Genomic DNA, 21,223 nt, shown 5'->3' on the forward strand with positions numbered 1-21,223 from the left:
CAACTGCCCAGTTTTCCCTGCACCACTTATTGAAGAGACTATCTGTTCTCCCTTATATATTCTTGCCTCCTTTGTCTTAGGTTAACTGACCATAAGTGCATGGGTTTACTTTTGAGCTCTCTATTCTGTTTCACTGATCTATGAGTTTGTTTGGGGGCCAGTACCATACTGTTTTGATTACTATCATTTTTTAGCATAGTTGGAAGTCAAGGAGTGTGATAACTCCAGCTTTTTTCTTCTTTATCAAGATTATTTTTGGCTATTTGGAGTCTTTTGTATCTCCATACAAGTTTTAAAACTACTTGTTCTATTTCTGTGAAAAATTGCCGTTGGTATTCTGAGAGAGATTGCACTAAATCTATAGGGTAGAGGATCATTTTGACAATATTGATTCTTCCAGTCCATGAACACGGTGTATCTTTCCATCTGTTTGTGTCTTCTTCAGCTTCTTTCCTCTGTTTCCTATAGTTTTCTGAGTATAGGTCTTTTACCTTTGTAGGCAAATTTGTCTCTAGATATTTTATGCTTTCTCATGTGAATGTAAATGAGACTGTTTTCATAATTCTATTTCTGATAGGTTGTTGTTAGTGTATAGAAATGCAACATGTTTCTGTGTGTTAATTTTGTATCCTGCAACCTTACCAAATTCATTAATGAGTTCTAGTAGATTTTTTTGTGACGTCTTTAGGATTTTCTGTGCATAATATGATGTCACCTGCAAAAAGTGACAGTTTTACTTCTTCCTTTCTAATCTGGATTTTTCCTTTTATTTCTTTTTCAAATCTGATTGCTGTGACAAGGATGTCCAATACTATGTAGAATAAAAGTGGCAGAAGCGGGCATACTTATCTCGGTCTGATTTTAAAGGGAAAGTTTTCAGCTTTTTGTCACTGCGTATAATGTTAGCTTTGGGTTTGTCATAAGTGTCATTCATTATGCTGAATTATGTTCCTTCTATGTGAAGTTTCTTGAGAGTTTTTATCATGAATGGATTTTTGTATTTTGTTAATTGCTTTTTCTGTGACTGTTGAGATGATCATGTGATTTTTATTTTCCTTTTGTTAATGTGGTGTATCACGTTGATTGAATTGCAAATATTGAACCATTCTTGCACCCCGGGAATAAATTCAACTTGATCTTTGGTGTATCATTGTTGAGAATTTTTGCATGTATAGTATCAGAGACATTGACCTGTAATTTTCTCTCTGGCTAGAGCCAGAGTCAGATGTGAGCCATGGCTTGTCCTGTTCTCAGTGGTCAACACTGCCCTATTGGAGCAGGGGCAGGTCCCAAGATACTGGAGCGGAAGCCCTGAGGGTTGGGTCTGAGCTGGTTCTCTTCCAAGTGTGTGATCTACCTCTCCCAGCATTGGTACCTTTACTCTAGAGGAGCAGTGATGGAGTAAGAGGGGCCAGACTGGATACCAAGTGCAGGCTTGGGCAAGCACTGGGGTAGTCCCAGCACCTCAGAGCTCCAGAACACTCCTGACCACTGCCTCCAAGAGCTCCAGTAATAGCCATCCTCACCCTGCTCAGATTCAGTGCTGGATCCAAGCCTGCTCCTTCCCCCTAACTGTGCACTCTCCTTAGAAGTAGCACCCTTCACCCTAGTGGGGAGCTGTGCTAGAGCAGGCAGTTCTGTGGCAGGTGCTCATTGTGAGTTGGGACACAAAGTCAAGGGTGAGGATTGTGGGAGACAGCCAGAGCCCTAGGCACTTTCATTCTGTTTCCTCTCTCTTGTTCTTGGAATAAACAACCACTCTTCACAGGTGGGATATAGGTTTCTTACAGCTCTGCTGTTAGTTTCACTGGCTTTCAAATCAGCTAAGAGGCTTGTCTTCCCAGTATCAGCTCCTAGGACGGCAGTGCCCAATGTGGTTCGAACCCCTCACTCTTCAGGGAGGATCGCAAAGCCCATGTAAGCCCCCTCCTCCTCTGTGTCCCCTCCAACAGGCACAGATACCAACCTGATTGCTTCTTTCTCTTCCCTTCCTACCCAACTCTTTGTGACTCTTTCTTTATAATCTTGGTTGTAGAAGAGTCTTTCTGCAAGTCTCCAGTTTGTTTTCGTGAGAGTTGCTTCACATGTCAATGCATTTTTGATGTATTTGTGGAAGGAAGTGAGCTCAACATCCTCCTACTCCATCATCTTTATCTCCCCCATCTTGTACTTTTCTTGTCATTTTATATTAAATTATTTACTGCTTCTCAAATGTTTTTTCGTGTGTAAGAGTTTCACTTCTTTTTCACCCGTACAGCCATTTGGTTTCCCATAGAAAGAGTCCATTTTTTCCTTTACTCCCTTTTTCACATAGTACTGGTTTTCTATTTCCATTTCCACCTTTTTTTTTCTAAATATTTATATACCATTATAATCACACATAAGTGCTTTTTGGGAAAAGTTGAGCTATAAATATAATTTTTAAAATAAACTGAAAAATCATTGCCTGTATGTTTGGCACTATGCCATGTACTGTGTATAATACAAAAATGTAAGAAATATTCTCTATCTCAAAAAGCTCCCAGTATACTTAAGAACATTGGTCCACTGTACAAGGAACAAGCAAAATCATACAAAAATCAGAGAAATGATAGATTCTGGTACAACACATAAGATAATGTAGCACTGTGTGTTTAGAAGAAAAGATAATGAGAAAAATAAGAACCTTGGTAATGTTTAAAAAATTAATTGTAACATGGGTGGATATCAATGGCCAGTAGTTCCTAATTGATTTTATTTTATTTTTTATTTTATTTTATTATTTTATTTTTCCAGTGGAATCATATCTGACCTTTTTCCTGGCGTCCAAATTCCAGAACATGATTATGGTATATTGCAGTCAACAATTATAGATGTCATGAAGAAAAAGAATCTTCAGCCTGAAGCATGTATGGTTAAAAAAGTGATACAGTTCTATGAAACAATGCTAGTAAGGCATGGTGTAATGTTAGTTGGGCCAACAGGAGGTGGCAAGACCACAGTTTACCAAGTACTAGCAGAAACTTTAGGGAATTTGCAAAAACTTGGTGTAGACAATCCCTTTTACCAACCAGTTAAAACATATGTTCTTAATCCTAAATCAATTACAATGGGTGAATTGTATGGTGAAGTTAATAACGTAACCTTGGAATGGAAAGATGGTTTAATGGCACTAAGTGTCCGAGCGGCTGTGAATGATACTTCAGAAGACCATAAATGGATCATCAGTGATGGGCCAGTAGATGCTCTTTGGATTGAAAATATGAATACGGTGCTGGATGATAACAAGATGCTTTGCTTGGCTAACAGTGAGAGGATTAAACTCACACCTCAAATCCACATGCTTTTTGAGGTAAATATATATTCCTTACTGTGGAGTGAAATCATTTGTTAGATTGGCATAACATCATTTAATTTTTTTTTTCTCTTACTGATGTCTCTTTGATTATCTGTAAGGCCTACCATGGTATTTCATTTATACACTAAATATTTATCAAATTTTCTTTTTATAATAGATTTTCCATTCTGACAACCAGAGTCTCTCAAATGTTCCTATCTCTTTATAAATGTGAAATAAAATACATTCTGTCTTCACCACTACTTGTTTCTTTCCCTTTGAAGGTAGTTATACATATTAGTGTCTTTACATGATTTGAAATGCTTTCCGAGTTAAAAATAATTGTTCCATTTAAGAAGAATAAGTCATCCCTCTGTGGTATGACTATTTGGTAATGGGATTGGAAAAGGAATGCGGGTCAAATACACTTTACAAAGTATTACAGAAGATACCACCCCTGCTGTGTTCATTCATCAGACATTAGTTGAATACCTACTGTGTCCTAGGTACTAGGCTATGCATTGGATATAAGAATAAAAATGGTAAGAAGGAAAAAGAAGGGAATACCTATGTATACCTTCCCATAAGAATTTGACAGCATCCTTCACTTCGGTTGTTTTCCAACTCTGTGCCACCTCATGGACTGTAGCCTGCCAGGCTCCTCTGTCCATGGGATTCTCCAGGCAAAAATACTGATACTGGAGTGGGTTGCCATCTCCTTCTCCAGTATCCTTCTATACTGTCATATATATATATGTATATTTCTCCTCATGCCTCATTTAACTTTCCTTCTCCATTTTAAATCACTTATAGCTCTCCCACTCTCTTGCATGCAAAACCTAACAGTATGTTACCTTAAACTTTAAATGTGTGATTTATTAGCATTGAACTGGGAGGGACAAGGAAGTATCATGTTAGCCATTTCTTGTTCACCTTTTAAAATTTTAGGTGCAAGATCTAAAGGTTGCCTCTCCTGCAACAGTCAGTAGATGTGGAATGGTATTTGTGGATCCTGAAGAACTGAAGTGGATGCCTTATGTTAAAACCTGGATGCGGAGTGTTTCTAAAAAAGTAAGTGCAACTGGACACTCCCCACCCTTTCCCTCTGTCAGGGCTCACCCTTTTCTCGAGGGCCCAGATAGCAACTGATTAAGACCTCACTGTGCTTGATGAAGGGAATCCCGGTGTTGTTTCTGGCCCTCTCCCTTGAATTCTTGGGATCCTCCAAGGAGATTGTATACTCCCCATAGCTGTCTTCATTATTTGTGACCTCAGCCCACCAGCCCACATAGTCACTCTGGTTTCTGCCTACCCTGCCTTGTTCCTCCCCTACCCTCAACTGGGTTCTCTCAAATACAAACAGAAACACTTCCTTTAGTTTCCCCAAACACAGGTAGAACAAGGAAAGGCATTTAAAAAAAAAAAAAAAAAGACTGCAGAAGGCTTGAGTTAATGAGGGGAAGCACAACGAAGGAAAAGAACACTTAAATCCAGGCCAGGTCTTTGTTTTTAGATTTTAGAAGCCCCTAATGCCGCCGAGGGGCTTCCCTGGCAGCTCAGTGCTAAAGAATCCACCTGCCAATGCAGGATATATAAGAGACTCTGGTTTGATCCCTGAGTCAAGAAGATTCCATCTAGAAGGAAATGACAACCCCCTCCAGTATTCTTACCTGGGAAATCCCATGGACAGAGGAGCCTGGCCGGCTACAGTCCATGGGGGAACAAAAGAGTCGGACAGGACTTAGCAATTACACGACAACAACAATGCCTCTGAGAGCCAGAAGGAAGAAAAAACCAGTTTAGCTTCCCATTCAGCCTTGTTGTTGCTGTTGTTCAGTCACTAAGTCATGTCCGACTCTTTTCAACCCCATGAACTGCAACACGCCAGCCTTCCCTGTCCATTATCTCCCAGAGTTTGTTCAAACTCATGTCCATTGAGTCAGTGATGCCATCCAACCATCTCATCCTCTGTCGCCCTCTTCTCCTCTTGCTCTCAGTCTTTCCCAACATCAGGATCTTTTCCAATGAGTCAGCTCTTCACATCAGGTGGCCAAATTATTGGAGCTTCAGCTTCGGCACCAGTCCTTCCAGTGAATATTCAGGGTTGATTTCCTTTAGGATTCACTGGTTTGATCTCACTATCCAAGAGACACTCAAGAGTCTTCCAGCACCACAGTTCGAAAGCATCAATTCTTTGGCACTCAGTTCTTTTTAAGGCCCAATCTCACGTCCATACATGACTACTGGAAAAACCATAGGTTTGACTCAATCTTAGGCCCCTTTTCTATGGACTTTTCATGACCCCATGGACTGCAGCCCACCAGGCTCCTCCATCCATGGGATTTTCCAGGCAAGAGTACTGGAGTGGGGTGCGATCGCCTTCTCCATCTCTTTATGGCCCAATCTCACATCCATATATGACTACTGGAAAAACCATAGCTTTGACTCAATCTTAGGCCCCTTATCTAAGATGCATTCTAACCTGAGAGGTAGGATTCCATCCAAAGTGAAGAAAAACTTTTATGTTATTCAGAACAAGGCAGTTCTTCTATATCCTCTCTATTCTAAAATAGGATTTCTCTTTACTTTAATAAGGGCTTCCCAGGATGGCTCAGTGGTAAGTATCTGCCTGCCAATGCCGGAGATGCAAAAGACTCCGGTTTGATCCCTGGGTTGGGAAGATCCCCTGGAGAAGGAAATGACAGCCCACTCCACTTAACTTAATAAGCAATCTTTTTAAATGTTTTTCCCCATCTCATCTCAATTGCCATTTCTGAGAAAGCCATTTTTCTGCCTCTCCCCCTCCAAAGATGAATCAGAGAACTATTGTTTTCTTCACTCTTAGGCATCAACATTTTAAGAATATTGTGACCTACTCTCAGGGCACCTTACTTTTCCCCCATAGTCAGCTTCTTTAAAAACACCTCTATTGAGGTATAATTGACATTTTTTGTTGGAGTATAGTTGCTTTGCAATGCTGTGTTAGTTTCTGCTGTACAGCAAAGTGAATTAGCCACCCATACACATGTGTCCCCTCTTACTTGTATTTCCTTTCCATTTAGCTCACTATAGAGCATTGAGTAGAGTTCCATGTAGTAAACAGTCTATTCTCATTAGTTATCTATTTTATACACACTGGTGTATACATGTCAATCGCAACCTCCCAATCCATCCCATACCCACTCCCCACCTTGGTATCCATATGATTGTTCTCTATGTTTGGGTGTCTATTATTTCTGCTTTGCAAATAAGTTCATCTATACCATTTTAGAGTACCCTATTTTTTTGAAATTTTTACTGGAGTATAGTTGATTCACAATATTGTGATTTACAATATTTGTTTCATATGTACAGCAAATGAACAGAAAACCTTGTTAAAGAAAGTAATTCTCAGAATTGAGACTATCATGTTAACCTTTCTGAATTTACTTTTTAAATAGATTTTATTATTCAGAACGGCTTTAGGTTTATAGAAAAATTTAACATAAAGTACAGAGAGTTAGCATATGCTTTCTCTCCTCCAAACACAGTCCCCACTTTTATTAGCATTTTTCTAAGGTGTGAGTGGGCTTCCCTGGTGGCTCAGATGGAAGAGAATCTGCCAGCAGACACTGGTTTGATCCCTGAGTCAGGAAGATCCCCTGGAGAAGGGAATGGCTACCTACTCCAGTATTTTTGCCTGGAGGATTCCAGGGACAGAGGAACCTGGTGGACTATAGTCCATAGGGTTGCAAAGAGTCAGACAAGACTGAGTGACTAAGCACATTTATGTGGGTACATTTGTTAAAATTGATGAACCAATATGGATACATTCTTATGAACTAAAGTCCATGGTTTAAATTATGATTCACTCTGTGTTGTGCAGTTTTATGAATTTTGCTAAATGAATATATCATGTATTATGCAGAATAGTTTCACTGCCCAAGAAATCTGTGCTCCACCTGTTTGTCCATCCACACCCTCTCCCAACCCCTGACATTACTGATTTCCCTGTCTCCATAGTTTAGCCTTTTCTAGAACATCATATAGTTGGAATTATATGGTCTGTAGCTTTTCCAGATTGACTTCTTTTCACTTAGTAATATGTATTTACAGTTCCTCCATGTCTTACTGTGGCTTGATAGCTCTTTTTTTAGTACTGAATAATATTCAGTGTTATTGTATGCTGAAGTTTATCACTTACCAAGTTTATCCACTCACCTACTGAAAGACATCTCAAAGTTTCCAAGTTTTGGCAATTACTAATAAAGCTCACATAAACATTCATATATGTTTTTGTGTAGACAAAAGATTTCATCTCATATGGATAAATACCTAGGACTGTGATTTCTCAATCATATGGTGAAACTGTAAAGAAACTTCCGATCTGTCTTCCAAAGTGGCTGTACTATTATGCATTCCAGAGAACTTTGTTACTCTACATCCTCACCAGCATGTAGTGGTATAGTGTTTTAGATTTTAGCCATTCAAATATGAAAGTAATGGCAATCCACTCCAGTATTCTTGCCTGGACAATCCCATGGACAGAAGAGCCTGGTGGGGTACAGTCCTTGGGGTCACAAAGAGTCAGACACAACTGAGCAACTAATGCAACTCATATGTATTTGTAGCTCATTTTGCTTTCAGTGAGTAGTTTTCTTTTATAAGATGTTGAGTGTCTTTTCATATGTTTATTTGCCATCTATATATCTTCTTTGATGAGTTGTCCACATCTTTTGCCCACTTATTATTGGGTTGTATGTTTCCTTGTTACTGAGTTTTGGGAGTTCTTTATATATTTTGGATACAGGTTCTTTGTATGTATTTTGCAGGTATTTTCTCCAAGTCTGCCTTTCTTTTCATTTTTTTCAAATAATATCTTTCACAGCACACACATTTTTAATTTTAGTGGTCTAACTTGTCTTGCATGGTTTGTGTTTTTGGTATTATATCTTAAAACTTATTTCCAAATTGAAAGTCACCTAAATAATATTTTCCTCTGTTACCTTCTAAGAGTTGATGGTTATGCATTTTATGTTTAGGTTTATGATCCATTTGGAGTTACTTTTTCTGAAAGCCGTACTATCAATGTCTGGATTCTCTCTCTCTCTCTCTCTTTAGCATGCAGATGCCCAATTCAAGCACCGTTGTTGAAAACACCATTGCTTCTCCACTGGATTGCTTTTGTCCCTTTGTGAAAGATCAGGTTGCTGTATTTGTATGAGTCTTCTATGGGCTCTAACACCACTAACCTATTTGTCTAATTATTTTGCCAATATCACACTGTCAATTACTGTAGCTTCACAGTAAGTCTTGCCAGGTAGTGTCAGTTCTACTTTGTTCTCCAATACTGTGTTCACTATTCCGCGCCTTTTCAGTTCAGTTCAGTTGCTCAGTCATGTCCGACTCTTTGCGACCCCATGAATTGCAGCACACCAGGCCTCCCTGTCCATCATCAGCTCCCAGAGTTCACTCAAACTCATGTCCATCGAGCCTGTGATGCCATCTAGGCATCTCATCCTCTGTCGTCCACTTCTCCTCCTGCCCCCAATCCCTCCCAGCATCACTCTTTTCCAATGAGTCAACTCTTCCCATGAGGTGGCCGAAGTACTGGAGTTTCAGCTTTAGCATCAGTCCTTCCAATGAACACCCAGGACTGATCTCCTTTAGAATGAGTCTTCTCCAATACCACAGTTCAAATGCATCAATTCTTCATCACTCAGCTTTCTTCACAGTCCGACTCTCACATCCATACATGACCACTGGAAAAACCATAGCCTTGACTAGATGGACCTTTGTTGGGGCAAAATAATGTCTCTGCTTTTCAATATGCTATCTATGTTGGTCATAACTTTCCTTCCAAGGAGTAAGCGTCTTTTAATTTCATGGCTGCAGTCACCATCTGCAGTGATTTTTGAGCCCCCCAAAATAAAGTCTGACATTGTTTCCATCTATTTCCCATGAAGTGATGGGACCAGATGCCATGATCTTCATTTTCTGAATGTTGAGCTTTAAGCCAACTTTTTCACTCTCCTCTTTCACTTTCATCAAGAGGCTTTTTAGCTGTTCTTCACTTCCTGCCATAAGGGTGGTGTCATTTGCATATCTGAGGTGATTGATATTTCTCCCAGCAATCTTGATTCCAGCTTGTGCTTCTTCCAGTCCAGCGTTTCTCATGATGTACTCTGCATAGAAGTTAGATAAGCAGGATGACAATATACAACCTTGACGTACTCCTTTTCCTATTTGAAACCAGTCTGTTGTTCCATGTCCAATTCTAACTCTTGCTTCCTGACCTGCATACAGGTGTCTCAAGAGGCCGGTCAGGTGGTCTGGTATTCCCATCTCTTTCAGAATTTTCCACAGTTTATTGTGGTCTACACAGTCAAAGGCTTTGGCATAGTTAGTAAAGCAGAAGTAGATGTTTTTCTGGAACTCTCTTGCTTTTTCGATGATCCAACGGATGTTGGCAATTTGATCTCTGTTTCCTCTGCCTTTTCTAAAACCAGCTTGAACATCTGGAAGTTCACAGTTCACATATTGCAAAGCCTGGCTTGAAGAATTTTGAGCATTACTTTACAAGCGTGTGAGATGAGTGAAATTGTGCGGTAGTTTGAGCATTCTTTGACATTGCCTTTCTTTGGGATTGGAATGAAAACTGACCTTTTCCAGTCCTGTGGCCACTGCTGAGTTTTCCAAATTTGCTGGCATATTGAGTGCAGCACTTTCACAGCATCATCCTTCAGGATTTGAAATAGCTCAACTGGAATTCCGTCACCTCCACTAGCTTTGTTTGTAGTGATGCTTTCTAAGGCCCGCTTGACTTCACATTTCAGCATGTCTGGCTCTTGGTGAGTGATCACACCATTGTGATTATCTAGGTCTTGAAGATATTTTTTGTACAGTTCTTCTGTGTATTTTGGCCACCTCTTAATATCTTCTGCTTCTGTTAGGTCCATACCATTTCTGTCCTTTATCGAGCCCATCTTTGCATGAAATGTTCCCTTGGTATCTCTAATTTTCTTGAAGAGGTATCTAGTCTTTCCCATTCTGTTGTTTTCCTCTATTCTTTGCATTGATCACTGAGGAAGGCTTTCTTATGTCTCCTTGCTATTCTTTGGAACTCTGCATTCAGATGTTTATATCTTTCCTTTTCTCCTTTGCTTTTCACTTCTCTTCTTTTTGCAGCTATTTGTAAGGCCTCCCCAGACAGCCATTTTGCTTTTTTACATTTCTTTCCCATGGGGATGGTCTTGATCCCTGTCTCCTGTACAATGTCGTGAACTTCCACCCATAGTTCATCAGGCACTCTATCTATCAAATCTAGTCCCTTAAATCTATTTCTAATTTCCACTGTATAATCAATCATAAGGGATTTGATTTAGGTCCTATCTGAATGATCTAGTGGCTTTCCCTACTTTCTTCAATGTAAGTCTGAATTTGGCAATAAGGAGTTCATGATCTGAGCCACAGTCAGCCCCCGGTCTTGTTTTTGCTGGCTGCTATAGAGCTTCTCTATCTTTGGCTGCAAAGAATATAATCAGTCTGATTTCAGTGTTGACCATCTGGGTGATGTCCATGTGTAGAGTCTTCTCTTGTGTTGCTAGAAGAGGGTGTTTGCTATGACCAGTGCATTTTCTTGGCAAAATTCTATTAGCCTTTGCCCTGCTTCATTCCGCATTCCAAGGCCAAATTTGCCTGTTACTCCAGGTGTTTCTTGACTTCCTACTTTTGCGTTCCAGTCCCCTATGATGAAATGGACATCTTTTTTGGGTGTTAGTTCTAAAAGGTCTTGTAGGTCTTCATAGAACCATTCAACTTCTGCTTCTTCAGCATTACTGGTTGGGGCATAGACTTGGATTACTGTGATATTGAATGATTTGCCTTGGAAACGAACAGAGATCATTCTGTCAGTTTTGAGATTGCATCCAAGTACTGCAGTTTGGACTCTTTTGTTGACCATAATGGCTTCTCCATTTCTTCTAAGGGATTCTTGCATGCAGTAGTAGATATAATGGTCATCTGAGTTAAATTCACCCATTCCAGTCCATTTTAGTTCTCTGATTCCTAGAATGTCGATATTCACTCTTGCCATCTCCTGTTTGACCACTTCCAATTAGGTCCAATTTCATGGACCTAACATTCCAGGTTCCTATGCAATATTGGTCTTTACAGCATCGGACCTTGCTTCTATCACCAGTCACATCCACAACTGGGTATTGTTTTTGCTTTGGCTCCATCCGTTCATTCTTTCTGGAGTTATTTCTCCACTGATCTTCAGTAGCATACTGGGCACCTACCAACCTGGGGAGTTCCTCTTTCAGTAACCTATCATTTTGCCTTTTCATACTGTTCACGGGGTTCTCAAGGCAAGAATACTGAAGTGATTTGCCATTCCCTTCTCCAGTGGACCACATTCTGTCAGACCTCTCCAGCATGACCCCACCCGTCTTGGGTGGCCCCACACGACATGGTTAGATTCATTGAGTTAGACAAGGCTGTGGTCCATGTGATTAGATTGACTTGTTTTCTGTGAGTATGCTTTCAGTGTGTCTGCCCTCTGATGCCCTCTCGCAACACCCACTGTCTTACTTGAATTTCCCTTACCTTGGGCGTGGGGTATTTCTTCACGGCTGCTCCAGCAAAGCGCAGCCGCTGCTCCTTACCATGCTCCCTACCATGGTGCTCCTCACCGTCGCCCCTCCTGACCTTGAACGTGGAGTAGCTCCTCTCGGCCCTCCTGCACCAGTGCAGCCACTGCTTCTGCAGCCACCGCAGTAGCGCACAGGCTGCGATGGACCGCACAGCAGCATGGCCGAGAGGAACTACCCCTTGCCCGAGGTCAGGGGCGGCAGCCGAGAGGAGCTACCCCACGTCCGAGGTCAGGGGCGACGGCTGAGAGTGCCAGGCTGCGATGGCGCAGGAGTGGCCGAGAGGAGCTACCCCACACCCGAGGCCAGAGGTGGCGGCCGGGAGAAGCTACCTGGTCCTTTTCCCTCTCCTTATAAATGTAAGATTCACTTTGTTGCTCTCTCCAAAGTAAATTACTGGGATTTTGATTCAGATTGCATCAGATCTATAGATCAAGTTGGTAACAACTAACATCTTCACAGTATTGAGTCTTTATATCCATGCACAATCTCTCCATTTACTTAGATGTTCTTTGTTTTCTTTCATCAGAATTGTGTTGTTTTCCTCACATTTCCTCTTGGAAATATTTTGTTTAAAATATGCCAATATTTTTTATACTAATTAAATGATTTTGTAGTTTCAGTTTCAAATTATTATTCACTGTTGATATATAAAAAAGCAATTGACTTTTGTATATTTACCTTGTATCCTACAACTTTACTATAACTACTTACTAGTTTGAGGAGTTTTGTTTCAATTCTTTGGGATTTTTTGTATGGATAATTGTAAAGACAATTTTTTTTTCTTTCTTCTCAATCTGTATACTTTTTTCCCCTTTTATTGTCCTATCACGTTAGCTAAGACTTTCAGTACAATGTTAATAAAAGTGGTGAGGGGGCAACATTCTTTTTTAAATCTTTGGTCCTTTACCTTGAATAAATATTTTAAATGCTTCTTTTTATACTTTTTTCATTGTTCTTAATTATGAAAGATAATCATCAGTATAGAAGCCTGTATGAAATACATGTTGCCAGTTTAACAAATGATTATAAAATAAATACGTGTGTGTGTGTGTGTGTGTGTGTGTGTGTGTGTGTACACACGTATGCACTCAGTAGCTTCAGTTGTGTCTGACTCTTTGTGACCCTATGGAGTATAGCCTGCCAAGCTCCTCTGTTCATGGGATTCTCCAAGCAAGAATACTAGAGCTTGTTGCCATGCCCTCCTCCAGGGGATCTTCCTGACCCAAAATACCTATATACCAACTACCAGATCAAGATCACTTATCAGTGACCTGGAATCTTCCCATAGAATGTCTTTTTTTTTGTAACTTGTTTCATATCATGTGATGCTTACATCCTTTAGTCTAAAAGTCACAGGATATAATGTAATATACAAGTTTGAACCAACTTTTTTAAACTTAATTATATATTTTATCTGGTCTTGCTAAAATATTGTTTGTTTGATTTTCAGCTGAGTGAAGAAACTCAAGAATATATATTGAATCTTTTCCAGCGTTATGTTGATGATGGTTTAAATTTTATCAATAAAAAATGCCACCAAGCAATTCCACAAGTGGACATCAGCAAAGTTACTACACTCTGTTGCTTATTGGAGTCTTTAATACTTGAGAAAGATAGAGTTAATTTGACAATGGTAGGAAGAGTTTTCTTACTGCTGTAAAGCTAGGAAAATGTGATTATCCTATAGATTCTTTGCAAATAAACAATTCCAAACTTTCTGTCATACAGTTATTTGATTTTCAAGTTAATTTTTTAGGGGACTAATGCATGTGAATAGATTTGTAAATGCTAAAATTGGAAGGAATTTTGCACTATAGTTTACTCCTCTACTCAATGTTTAAATTTCCTTAGTCTGTAACATATTCCCAGTGTGTGTCTACTTAAATAACTTCATACAAGCATACACATAGTTATAATAGTTGAAAGACACCCTTGAACTTTTGTTTTCCATGCTTCTTGCCATTCATTTTCTCATCAGAGTATTTAAATGTATGCCACTATAAAACATTACTTGGTGCACTATTGAATGAACTATAAGAAACATGCACCGTGCCCTTTTAAAAATACGTAAGTCTAAGCAAGAGAAAACAGTCTTTAGACTTTGCAAATTAGGATTCTTTTATGCTAACATTAAATATTAAAAATTTTTTTCTTTGTTCTTTCAGGAGCAAACAAAATTGAACACTATTCTGTGTCAGACTTTTGTATTCTGTTACTTATGGTCTTTAGGTGGAAATCTAACTGAAAATCACTGGGATTCTTTTGATACATTTATTAGAACACAATTTGATGATAATCCTGATGCCAGGGTAAGAGCCAAATAAATTTAATTTTAACATAACTCTGAATCATTAAAATTAAATTTTAAGACTAAAACTTTCAAAGCTTTAGTTCTAGTATAAATATAATTTCTTCATTTGAAAGGTTTCTAAAATTATTCACTTTCTTAAACTAGCTATAACATTTATTGTGTTAAAATTATTTAAGAATTCTCTCCAGGCCATATGAAGAATGTAAGGTGTAAAAGTGAAGAAAAACTCCCTACTATTAACAAAAGTATTGAATTCTAGCTAGTAAATTTATATTTTCACAGTGCTATGGTTTAGCAGTTGTGAAACTACTTTCTGTATGTTCTAAAACTGAGCAAATGAATCAGTATATTGAAGATAATGGCAACCAGGTTTCTCACTGTTAAGAGAAGGTGTATTACAAATATAGAGGAGAAAAATTAGAATATATTTTGTGTTATTGGATTGGAATTAGAGGTTTTTGGACTCATGAAATGGATAGATAGATAGACCATATGTATATGGAGTATATATCCATACATACATAAATTTCCTAGTTCTGTGTGCTGACAGGAACTAGAAGCAATGGCACATCAATAGCAATGAGCATACTTAGTTGCTGATTCCTGAATACCCTTCTCCATGAAAGGGAACCAAAGCACCTTAGTGAAATGGCTGATTCCAGGACTGAGTTGAGGAAAGTTCAAAATGAGCCCAGACTATCTTATGTCAGATAATGAATAAGTGCTTGAAGAACAGTGGCACCTGTCAAAAGAGCACAGGAGCCAATCTGAAGGGATTCCCATTAGACAAATCTAGGCATATTTGAGCATCAAGATAATAATGGTGTGGATTACAAACTACTGAATGAAATAAAAGTCTGTGAGTTGATCCACATAAAAATAGACGTGAATGAATAAACTAGGGAGAAAAAGCTCTTCCTTACAGGAGAATACCAGCTAATCTATATAGGAGAAATGATGAGATTAGAAAGTTATTACTTTGCAACCACTGTAGTGATAATTGATATAGGCAAGAATCACCAGTGGTTGCAAAAACTAGTAGGTGAAGGTTTCTTGAAAAACACTATTTACATAGTTTCAAAACATCTTCTACAAATTACTTATTAGTTGTAAAGAGAAAAATAGTGTCATTATACTGAAAAACCTTGTAGACACCATATTAACTAGGTGACTGATTTATCATCAATATTAGCACAAACCTGTGCCTTCTGATGTGGTACATGGAGAAGTATACAGCCTTGCTTCCAAGCTATTCCTTCCAAAATGCATAACCTTACTCTGACTACAACAAAGATAGTGGAGGTGATAGAATTCCAGTTGAGCTATGTCAAATCCTAAAAGATGATGCTGTCAAAGTGCTGCACTCAATATGTCAGCAAATTTGGAAAACTCAGCAGTGGCCACAGGATTGGAAAAGGTCCGTTTTCATTCCAATCCCAAAAAAGGGCAATGCCAAAAAATGCTCAAAGTACCACACAATTGCACTCATCTCACACGCTAGTAAAATAATGCTCAAAATTCTCCAAGCCAGGCTTCAGCAATACGTGAACCATGAACTTCCAGATGTTCAAGCTGGCTTTAGAAAAGTCAGAGGAACTAGAGATCAAATTGCCAACATCTGCTGGATCATTGAAAAAGCAAGAGAGTTCTTATTTCTGCTTTATTGACTATGCCAAAGCCTTTGACTGTGTGGATCACAATAAACTGTGGAAAATTCTGAAAGAGATAGGAATACCATACCACCTGACCTGCCTCTTGAAAAACCTGTATGCAGATCAGGAAGCAACAGTTAGAACTGGACATGGAACAACAGACTGGTTCCAAATAGGAAAAGGAGTACGTCGAGGCTGCATTTTGTCACCCTACTTATTTAATTCATACACAGAGTACATCATGAGAAACGCTGGGCTAGATGAAGCACAAGCTGGAATCAAGATTGCCGGGAGAAATATCAATCACTTCAGATATGCAGATGACACCACCCTTATGTCAGAAAGTGAAGAAGAACTAAAGAGCCGCTTGATGAAAGTGAAAGAGGAGAGTGAAAAAGTTGGCTTAAAGCTCAACATTCAGAAAACTAAGATCGTGGCATCTGATCCCATCACTTCATGGCAGATAGATGGAGAAACAATGGAAACAGCAAGAGAGTTTATTTGGGGGGGGGGCTCCAAAATCACTGCAGATGGTGACTGCAGCCATGAAATTAAAAGACACTTACTCCTTAGAAGGAAAGTTCTGACCAACCTAGATAGCATATTAAAAAGCAGAGACATTACTTTGCCAACAAAGGTCCGTCTAGTCAAGGCTATGGTTTTCCCAGTAGTCATGTATGGATGTGAGAGTTGGACTATAAAGAAAGCTGATGGCCAAAGAATTGATGCTTTTGAACTGTGGTGTTGGAGAAGACTCTTGAGAGTCCCTTGGACTGCAAGGAGATCCAACCAGTCCATCCTAAAGGAGATCAGTCCTGGGTGTTCTTTGGAAGGTCTGATGTTGAAGCTGAAACTCCAATACTTTGGCCACCTGATATGAAGAGCTGACTCGTTGGAAAAGACCCTGATGCTGGGAAAGATTGAGGGCAGGAGGAGAAGGGGACGACAGAGGACGAAATGGTTGGATAGCATCACTGACTCAATGGACATGAGTTTGGGTAGGCTCCGAGTGTTGTTGTTGGACAGGGAGGCCTGGTGTGCTGCGGTTCATGGGGTCGCAAAGAGTCAGACATGACTAAGCAACTGAACTGAACTGAACTGAACTCTGACTATGGATACACCAAGACTACTCAAACTGATGAACATTCCATAAAATAAACTGGCCCATATTTTTTAACAGTGTCTGTCATGAAAGAAAACTGAGGAACTTTCTCAGATAAAGAGACTAAAGAGATATAATCAAATGCAATGCAATATCCTGGATTGGATCCTAGACTGAAAAAAATATGACTATAAATAACATTGTTAATAGACAGTACTTGAATATAGAATGTAAGTTGGATAATAGCATTGTATTAATATTCAATTTTCTGATTTCAGTCATTTTAGTGTGGTTGTAAAATATCCCTGTTTTTTAGGAAATGCTCACATACTTAGGGTAATACAGCATAATGTATATAACTGACATCTTTGAGTAATAGAAACACTAAATCAAGAGGCAAAATGTGAACAGTCAGTTAATCTATATAAGAAATATATGGGAATTCTTTTTACTATTCTTTTAACTTTTCTATAAGTTTTGAATTATATCAAAATAAAAAGTTACCAAAAGTAAAATCCCTAAGATAAGAAACTAAGGCCTATGGATTAGAACCTTCTAGTAGATATGAAACCCTGCTGGATCTTCAAGATCATTGTATCATAATTGGACAAGATGAACCTAGTTGAAGACAACTGAGAATCTGAGACAGAGAGACAGATCCCTCTGGATCAACGGAAATGATCTGGGTTCATCAAAGGGCTGTGGGAGATGGCCCAGGGCAAAGATTCAGTTCAACAAATATCTGTTGAAAACCTCTTACATGGTAGACACTATTCTGGATATGAAAACTAAATCAAGTAACCAAAGTCCCTAGCCTCATAGACCTTACATTACTGTCAGGGGAGTCAGCCACAGACATGTATACATCAAGGACAATTCAGTGCCATGGAGATGAATAAAGCAGAGTAAGGATGACAGTACTGAGGGTCAGGGGGAAACTGTTTTATATATTAATATTAGTCAGGAAAGCTTTGCTAATTAAGTCATTACAGAGTTCTGAATAAAGTCAAAGCTCTAATGGTTCCGTAGGGGAAAGCATTCCAGGAAAACCAAATATGAATGCCTTTACTCAGTGAATGATTGCTTGACAGTTTTGAAAAACAGCAGACTTGCGAGGTCAGAGTGGAAAAATCAAGTGGGAGTGTAGTATAAAATGAGGTCATGGAAGTAAGCAGGGGGACAAAAAATATAGCCTTGTGGGCCATTGTAAGGACCTTGATTTCACATTGGGTGTGATGAGAAGCTATTGAAGCATTATGACCTAAGATGTTTAGAAGGACAGTGCCAGCCCCTGTCCTGGAAGTGGTAATTCTACTTGGTTAGCAGGAGGGAGTCCAGATGAAAAAGTGGATTCCTCCTTTGGTCTGCAAGCCCCAAATGAGTGGGCTGTTGGCTTTTTTTTTCTTGCCTCAATAAAGGGTCTGACAGCCACATGGTAGTAGCCAGAGCTCAATGACTGTTATAGATTCTTCCTTCCTTACTCATCTGAGTTAAAGTGAGTGAATTTTTTCTTCTAATAAGTTTTTTTCAAATGTGGCCTCCTCTCTTCATCCTTACATACGTGCATGGTAAGTCGCTTTAGGTCATGTCCAACTCTGTGTGACCCCATGAACTTGTAGCCCACTAGCCTCCTCTGTCCTTGGGATTCTCCAGGCAAAAATACTGGAGTGAGTTGCCATGTCCTCCTCCTCTTCATCCTTATTGCCTCTCAATAACTCATTCTTTTCATTTCTTTTCTGGGTTGTTGAAATGCAAATTAATCATTCCCTTCCTTTTGGTCCTGTCCTTTCTGATTAAGCTATACACCATTATTTTTTAAAATTACAAGTTGCAATGCATTAATTGACATGAAATCAGTTGAAAGAGCCACAGCCCAGTTTTTAGAAATGAAATAGCCAGAAATTAAGGAAACAATTCCATTCACCATTACAATGAAAAGAATAAAATACTTAGGAATATATCTCCCTAAACAAACTAAAGACCTATATATAGAAAACTATAAAACACTGATGAAGGAAATCGGAGGACACAAGTAGATGGAGAAATATACCATGCTCATGAATTGGAAGAATTAATATAGTGAAAATGATTATATTACCCAAAGCAATGTATAGATTCAATGCAATCCCTATCAAGCTACCCGCGGTATTTTTCACAGAGCTAGAACAAATAATTTCACAATTTGTATGGAAACACAAAAAACCTCGAATAGCCAAAGCAATCTTGAGAAAGGAGAATGGAATTGGAGGAATCAATCTGCCTGACTTCAGGCTCTACTACAAAGCCACAGTCATCAAGACAGTATGGTACTGGCACAAAGACAGAAACATAGATCAATGGAACAAAATAGAAAGCCCAGAGATAAATCCACGCACCTATGGACACCTTATCTTTGGCAAAGGAGGCAAGAATATACAATGGAGAAAAGATAATCTCTTTAACAAGTGGTGCTGGGAAAACTGGTCAACCACTTGTAACAGAATGAAACTAGAACACTTTCTAACACCATACACAAAAATAAACTCAAAATGGATTAAAGATCTAAATGTAAGACCAGAAACCATAAAACTCATAGAGGAAAACATAGGCAAAACACTGTCCGACATAAATCACAGCAGGATCCTCTATGACCTACCTCCCAGAGTAATGGAAATAAAAGCAAAAATAAATAAATGGGACCTAATTAAACTTAAAAGCTTTTGCACAACAAAGGAAACTATAAGCAAAGTGAAAAGACAGCCTTCAGAATGGGAGAAAATAATAGCAAACGAAGCAACTGACAAAGAATTAATCTCAAAATATACAAGCAGCTCCTGCAGCTCAATTCCAGAAAAATAAGTGACCCAATCAAAAAATGGGCCAAAGAACTAAACAGACATTTCTCCAAAGGAGACATACAAATGGCTAACAAGCATGTGAAAAGATACTCAACATCACTCATTATCAGAGAAATGCAAATCAAAACCACAATGAGGTACCGTCTCACACCAGTCAGAATGGCTGCTATCAAAAAGTCTACAGACAATAAATTCTGGAGAGGGTGAAGAGAAAAAGGAATCCTCGTACACTGTTAGTGGGAATGCAAACTAGTACAGCCACTATGGAGAACAGTGTGGAGATTCCTTAAAAAGCTGGAAATAGAACTGCCTTACAACCCAGCAATCCCACTGCTGGGTATACACACCGAGTAAACCAGAATTGAAAGAGACATGTGTACCACAATGTTCATCGCAGCACTGTTTACGATAGCCAGGACACAGAAGCAACCTAGATGTCCATTGGCAGACGAATGGATAAGAAAGCTGTGGTACATATACACAATGGAATATTACTCAGCTATTAAAAAGAATGCATTTGAGTCAGTTCTAATGAGGTGGATGAAACTGGAGCCTATTATACAGAGCGAAGTAAGTCAGAAAAACACCGATACAGTATATTAATGCATATATATGGAATTAAGAAAGATGGTAACCATGACCCTATATGCAAGACAGCAAAAGAGACAGAGATGTAAAGAACAGACTGTTGGACTCTGTTTGAGTGGAAGGGTGCTCAGGACTGGTGCACTGGGATGACCCTAAGAGATGGGATGGGGAGGGAGGGTCAGGATGGGGAACACAGGTACAGCCATGGCTGATTCATGTGAATGTATGGCAAAACCACCACAATATTATAAAGTAATTAGCCTCCAATCAAAATTTTAAAAAATTAAAAACAAACCAAAAAAAATATTAAATCAAACCTTATAAAAGTGGATGGTAGGCAATAATAAAGATGAGAGTAAATACCAATGAAATAGTGAAAATTTTCAAATGTAGAAAATAAAAGCAATTTTATAGACTTGTTGTAAGGATTGAATGAGTTATAAAATGGAAAGCTCTTAGAACTTTGAAATATTAAGCATCCATGATTATGAAAAAGATTATATACCAAATGAAAAAATATTGGTGATAATTTTAAGTAAGCAAAACAAAATATGGTTTGTAAAATCATATCATATATATATTTAGATACTTATATACATATGACATGTATCTATATATTTTATAAAACTATTCCCATTCTATGACTTTTTAAAATTATATACATGTATGCACAAGGGCTAGAAGAGAACATGGACAAATAAAAATCACTTTTAACTGAAAAAAAAACAAATGAAATAGCCACCATCACAACTTTTAGTTAACTCTATATTAGAGATCCTAGCCA

General features: G+C 38.7%; 1 protein-coding gene across 2 annotated transcripts in view; it reads left to right on the forward strand.

The window, feature by feature from the left end:
• Nucleotides 1–21,223, forward strand: part of DNAH6 (dynein axonemal heavy chain 6) — a 289,159-nt gene that overhangs the window by 124,706 nt on the left and 143,230 nt on the right. For both annotated transcript variants that reach the window (XM_004005864.5, XM_042246026.1), the window contains exons 34-37: nucleotides 2,776–3,331; nucleotides 4,265–4,387; nucleotides 13,400–13,582; nucleotides 14,115–14,258. In XM_004005864.5, the coding sequence (XP_004005913.3) occupies nucleotides 2,776–3,331; nucleotides 4,265–4,387; nucleotides 13,400–13,582; nucleotides 14,115–14,258 (1,006 nt within the window). The remainder of the gene's footprint in view (nucleotides 1–2,775; nucleotides 3,332–4,264; nucleotides 4,388–13,399; nucleotides 13,583–14,114; nucleotides 14,259–21,223) is intronic.

This window comes from Ovis aries, chromosome 3, assembly GCF_016772045.2.
Source record: "Ovis aries strain OAR_USU_Benz2616 breed Rambouillet chromosome 3, ARS-UI_Ramb_v3.0, whole genome shotgun sequence".
Classification (NCBI taxonomy): Eukaryota; Metazoa; Chordata; class Mammalia; order Artiodactyla; family Bovidae; genus Ovis; species Ovis aries.